This window comes from Marmota marmota, unplaced genomic scaffold (assembly GCF_001458135.2).
Source record: "Marmota marmota marmota unplaced genomic scaffold, marMar, whole genome shotgun sequence".
Classification (NCBI taxonomy): domain Eukaryota; kingdom Metazoa; phylum Chordata; class Mammalia; order Rodentia; family Sciuridae; genus Marmota; species Marmota marmota.
The window spans coordinates 12,769,933-12,776,370 of record NW_026000185.1 but is presented as its reverse complement, the minus strand read 5'-3'; the positions used below and the strand labels follow the sequence as shown (position 1 = coordinate 12,776,370).

Here is a 6,438-nt window from a genome sequence, read left to right as displayed (position 1 = left end):
TCAAAGCCATCCGTTTTTGGAGAAGGAGCTTATTTAACCGAAATGCCCCATAAAGGACTTCCCTAAATACCCCATGGGAAGAAAGCCCTTTTATAACCAGGTGCCTTTTTCACAAGTTCTCCAACTATGTTTTTGCCCCGCCCCCAAGTTAAGCCTTATTCCTGCTGGGTAAGAGGAATACAAGGCAGCAAAATTCACAGAAAGTAGCTCTTTTTTCCTTTTACTCGAAATTTCATGAGGTGGGCATGAGAGTCTTCTGGAGTCACAAATACAGGCTAAGGGCTTGGCCAGGCCGGTCAGTGCAGGGAGGACGAGGGACACCCGGTTGATGGGGACCCCAGCCCAGGGGAGGGTTGTCACGTGTTCATTTCTCTTGCGACTGACACTGCGCAGCAGCACAATTCTTCGACTTATCGGTTTTCTATAGAGGAAACTTAGCTGCATTGGGATCCAATAAAAATAGGTGCTGAGAGCTACCGCGGCGGCCAACCCAGGAGAGACGGAGACCAGACCGCCGCAGCGGCAGTTGAACGGCTTCCGGCAGCCCTGAGCGGGCACGCTGATTGGTCAGCCCGTGTCCCCACCCCCCTCAACCCGGCGCGGCCTCTCTCTCCTTTGACCCTGATTTCAAGCCATGCGCTGAGCAGCGGTTGGTCTGTCCTCCTTTGAGCCTGAGCTTGATTTGTCCAATGAGGAGCGAGCCTCGCGAAGGCTGTCGGGAAAAGAGCCCGACCTATATAAGGGGCCTACGGGGCGTTCCCTCGCGCTCCAGTCGCGGTGCGGGTATCCGGGAAAGGTACCTGGAGGGTGCCTTGCGCTCGTTGAGACTGCACCTCAGGGACGATGGCGGAGGGAGATAATCGCAGCACCAACCTGCTGGTGAGTCCTCGCGGCCTGTCCCGAGGGAACCGAGCCGGGCTTCCGGATTATCGTGGGGTTCAGCGGGGCGGGCCCAGCCCTCGGCCCCCAGTTCCCAGGACAGGCGACGACGCCGGACCCCCGGGCTGCTTCGGTAGCTCCTGCGTGGCGGTCCGCAGTCTTGTGGACCCCCAGTCTCCTCTGGGGAGGTGCGGGGCCGGGCGAGAAGGTCGCGTGATTAGCCACCGCGAATGGGGTTTGAGGAGGAAGTGGAGAAAGGGGCTGTGGCGGAGAAGCCTGGGGTGCCGGGGGGCGGAGGGCCGCCAGGGGCTTGGGAGCGCTGTTGGGGCCGGGCCCCAGCCATGTCCGGTTCCTTCCTCCTGTTGGGCCGTAACCTAATATTCTGTTCCCCCTAAAACTTGGGCAAGCGTGGAGGGTGAAAGGGCTGCTGCCGAGAATTTGTTGGAGCTGGCATAACTTAAAACGGCAGAGAGGCTGCGAGCTCGCTGCAGAGAGCTCCAAGTGGGGTCCAGCCGAAAGGACAATGGCAGGTCTCGGCATTTTCCCGGAGGTTGGAAGTCTGGGGTGCGGGGGCACTGAACGACTGGGGACGATTTTAGAATAGTAACCAGGGATGCGAAAAAACTGCGTGAGGTAGTGACAAATTTAATTCCTTCCTAATTTAATGAATTTGCACTATCTCGGCAAAAACGAGAGACAGCCTTACATTATCTCCATTGCCCTTCCCCAAGGAAAGACAGGCCACACGCCAGAAATGAAGAGGAGACAGTTTGACTTTTGTACTTAAAGAACCCAAATGCCGACAGATTAAATGACTTAACAGGGTCATCTTCATTGTGCATGATTTTCATTTTGCATTCGGTTTTTTGAAAGACATGGACAGCCCCCACACCCTTCCCCCCCCCCCTTACACACACACACACACACACACACACACACACCCCTTCTGTATGGTTAGTCACCAGCATGGTTCCTTTTAAGAGGATTAATTGAGGCGCAAGGAAATCACCCAAGTTCTATTGAAATGGGATTCGGAACTCAACCACTCCTTACAGCAAAGCAGTTTAATTTTAAAAAGGGCAAGGCCTTGGTTCTTGATCTCCTAGATTCAGATCTGCTTATCTCTAGGCATCTTGGTTTCCCCTTCTATAAAATAGGGTTTGTTAGCAACACCTTCCTTTTAGAATTTTTTGGGGATTAACTGGAATATAAGCTATAAAATGCTTAGTTTCTATTTCTTATAATCTATTTAACTATTATTAAGTGTGGGATATACAGAAATTCTGGGGTCACCTTGGTGATTGTGGCACTGATAAGTGTTTTTATTAAGATTAACCGACATTATCCTATTTATGTATTTTTCAGTGGTAAGTATGTAGGGACTCTTGGGAGTGTGGTTTTTGTTTTTATTTTGACACTGGAAATTGAACCCAGAGGCACTCTACCACTACATCCCCAGCCCTTTTCATTTATTGCCTTGAGACAGGGTCTCACTAAGTTACCCAGGCTGTCCTCCAGCTTCAGATCCTCCTGCCTCAGTACCCCCAAGTGAGTAGCTGGGATTATAGGCATTTGCCACTTCCCCAGCTGGCACTTTGGTTTCTTGTCATTTTTTTCTTCCTTTACCAAAGTCAGTGTAAGGGCTTTTGTCACATTAGCTCATCTTAGAGGTCTGCTTTTGGCTATCAGATTTGCAGAGCAATCTGAAGTCTAACCAAAATGACCTTATACATGATAAGAGAAACAGTACTGAGGAGCTTTTGAGCTTGAAGTGCCACACGTAATTTAGTGGAAGTAGTTTTCCTTAATTGTGCAATGAATGCCAACATCTAAGTGATTCCATTACACAAAGAGCTATTTAGAGATTGAATGCTGTTCAGGGAAAGGCTTTCCTAATGGATTTAGAAATAAGGAGTTTAAATCAATGAAATGACAAAAACAACAGATCAATTTTAATCACCTGAAATGAACAAACTTAAAGGATCTAACATTAATACTAGGCACTGCCACATGATTCTGTTTATGACTTCGGTGAAATTAGTTAACCATTCAAAGCTCACATTCTTTAATTTCAAAACAAGTAATTGTCTCTCTTTGTGGAGCACTATAAGGATTATGTCCCATTATGGTTGTAAAGAGTAGGTAGCCCAATGCTTGAACTTTAAAGGATAGGGTTCTTTTCCTCCTACTGGCTTCCATCTTTGGTGCCAAAACTGCAGTTTTTCAGAAACTTCAGAAGCTTGTTTAAGATAGTGATCTGGTTAAGAAGTCGTTTACATGTCTGGTGCCTTAAAAGAAATGAACCACTTTTGTGAACCACTTTAAATGTTGGTTGTGTGTAGGCTGCAGAGACTGCGAATCTGGAAGAGCAGCTGCAAGGATGGGGAGAAATGATGCTGATGGCCGATAAAATTCTCCGATGGGAGAGAGCCTGGTTCCCACCTGCCATCATGGGTGTGGTTTCCTTGGTGTTCCTGTAAGTGAGCTATTAGATTACTAAGGGTTGTGCTTTTAGTAATAAAGGCTCAAGTAGCACATAGCTTCCACTTATGGAAGCTTTTGTAATATATAATCCGCAAAGAATGCCTTTGCTTATAAGCAGTTCATGTACTTTCCAGAATTTGTCGTACTTATGTAAACTTGGTAACTTAACACAGCTAAATAAATCAGTGACACTCAACCCCCTTTCCCTCTTAAAAAGTATTGTGAACCCCCAAAGAGCTTTAGACTTTTTATGTTTACATTAATCATTTTTCCTATGATAGGCCAAGAAGCCTCTGGAAAAACCACCTGTGAGAAAACTAAAGAGAAAACAGCAAATATGATCTTTGAGAACTTATGGACTAAATGCATAGTTAAACATTTTCAGCTAGAAATAATGGTGACTGTTATTTCTAATTTTGATTAATATTTTTCCTTTTTTAACAGGATTATCTATTATCTAGATCCATCTGTTCTCTCCGGTGTTTCCTGTTTTGTTATGTATTTGTGCTTGGCTGACTACCTTGTTCCCATTCTAGCACCTAGAATTTTTGGCTCCAATAAATGGTAGGTGGCATAATTTGGCAGTCTCATTTCTGAGGAGCTACTGAACCCGGTGGCTGTGATTAGTATGCTGTAACTAAGTACAGACAGTTCTCTAACCATCAGACACCAAGGGGTTAGATTTATTGCTTTTATGTGAAGAATCTCTTAGCCAATTTTAGATATAAATCATGAATTTCCAGGACATATCTCTGTGGGTTTGGGGTTTTTCGTTTGTATTCATGTGTTTGGGGGTGGGTACTAAGGATCGAACACAGGACCTTGACAAGCTAGGCAAATTCTCTACCATTGAGCCACATCCCCATCCCTTTTTTAAATTTTTGAGACAGGGTCTCCCTAAGTTACCCAGGCTAGCCTCAAACTTAGGATCCTCCTGCTTCACCCTCTTAAGTAGCTGGGAATCACAGGTAAGCGCCACTGCACCCAGTAGTTCTGTAGTTCTTTTATAGGTGATTATTTGTTCTGACTTTTTTTTTTTTCCCATTCTAAACTTTATTGAAGTGAGTTTTTTTGTTTTTAAATGGATAATATTTTAACAAAGGATTATAAAACTTGAGGTTTATATAAAAGTCACATATTTATATTTACATTAATATTTAATATAATTTCACAAACTATATTCAAATCAATACAAAAGCAGTAAATGGGAGATTTCTATCCACATTGATTTAGCAACATTTAATTAAGTGTCTACTATGTTACGCACTGTTTTAAGTGCTGTGAGATATTTTGATCTTGTGCTTAAGGCTGAGATATTGGGACACTGGAGGGGCATTGAGGCAGTGCAGTGGTAGTTAGCTAAATGCACACTAAGGACTTCAGGATAGATTTAAGCTATATCTGCAAATAGGTACGATTATATCAATAGCCAAGACTAGTATTGAAACTATTTTAATTTCCCTTTAGAATGTTGAATTTCTCACTTTTGATCCAAATAATGAGCCAAATTACATTTTTAATAGATTTTTTAACCAGTTACCATTCCTTCTTAGTTGTTTATTTTAATGTAATTAGTAATCTACAAAAATTTATAAAAATGAGAATTTTAAGTATGTGCCTTATGAATTTTTAATAGCTGTGAATTTTGGGCAGTTTGCTTAAATTCTGGGATGAGTATGTTGCATATTTCTGTGAAGATGTTTTCCTTACAGAATGGATTAGCTTTGGAACTGTCCCTTGAATTATTTTTTACCTGAATTAATACTGTTGGTTTTGAGACAAGTTGGTAACCATACAGTATAACAGACTTTACAAAGGCAGTCAATCACTGACCTTGACTGTATTAGCTAAATGACATTCTAATCTGCAGTTCATGATTCCCAGAGGAAAGCTTTCAAATATAAACACTGATAGTCTCATGGTCTCTTCCCCTGCCCACCCCCCCCAAGCTATATCCCCAGTCTTTTTTATTTTATTTGATTTTGAGACAGGGTTTGTTAAGTTGCTGAGGCTGACCTTGAACTTGCCACCCTCCTGCCTCACCGTATCAAGTCTCTGGGATTATAGGGTTGTGCCACCACATCCAGCTGGAACTCAATTGTTGATAGCAAATGTTAGTTTTTGATTTTACCAGAATGATCTTATGGGGAAAAAACACTGTTGCATAGTCGAAATCTAATCTAGACCAGGAACAACATACAAGGTCTACTTGTATACAAGAAGTCCTAGGCTCAGTAGGAATCCTCCTGCTTTATCTGATGCTGCAGTTTTCCTGGGATGAGGAGTAGAGGAGAGAAGGCAGTGCACTCCTCAGTGCAGGCCTTAATAGTTGTCACTGTGTCATGTAGCAAAGACAGTCCAGAGACAATTGTTTATTTTTTATCAGAAACAAGATAAATGGGACTGTCTCAGAGGGTCTTTTAAAATTAAAAAAAAAATTTTTTTTTGTAGTTGTAGAGGGACAGAATACCTTGATTTTACTTGTATTTTTATGTGGTGTTGAGGATCGAACCCAGTGCCTCACATGTGCTAGCGAGCGCTCTGACACTGAGCCCCAGCCCCGTGTTTTTGAATTTTTATTACTATTGTTTGATGCTTGTATTGTCCCTTACTGAGACTAAAGTGTAAAGAATTTGGATTTGAGCTAGGCATGGTAGCATATGCCTATGATCTCACTTGGGAGTCTGAGACAGGAAGATCCCTAAGTGCAAGGCCAGGGTAGTCAATTTATAAGACCCTGTCTCAAAAATAAAGTGAAAAGGGCTGCAGATGTAGCTTAGTGGCAGAGCATCCCTAGGGTTAACTGTGCTCACCCCCCCCCCCCCCAAAAAAAAAGTATTGAACTGTTTATTGCTATCTTGGCATCAAATGTATGAAGCCCAGTTGGGGTTATTAAGCCTTGAATATTTACCATCTTGCTGCAGAGTGCTCAAATACAGCTATTTGGTGGGAGTGTGATGGGCTACAATGCAGAATGTATTAGGACCTGAAAAATAATATAGGACTAGAGTCAAATTTTTACTGAATTCTACATGGCCTTGTATAAGTCACGATTTTTTTTTTTTTTTTTTTTTT

At 42.9% G+C, this 6,438-nt stretch overlaps 1 protein-coding gene across 2 annotated transcripts in view; it reads left to right on the top strand.

The window, feature by feature from the left end:
- Positions 1–722: 722 nt before the first annotated feature.
- The window catches only part of Arl6ip1 (ADP ribosylation factor like GTPase 6 interacting protein 1), a 10,623-nt gene continuing 4,907 nt past the window's right edge, over positions 723–6,438 (top strand). The window contains exons 1-3 of one of the 2 annotated variants that reach the window (XM_015491107.2): positions 723–879; positions 3,222–3,355; positions 3,808–3,927. In XM_015491107.2, coding sequence (XP_015346593.1) covers positions 844–879; positions 3,222–3,355; positions 3,808–3,927 — 290 coding nt within the window. In that variant the 5' untranslated portion in view covers positions 723–843. The remainder of the gene's footprint in view (positions 880–3,221; positions 3,356–3,807; positions 3,928–6,438) is intronic. The other variant, XM_048789558.1, reaches the window with a different exon arrangement.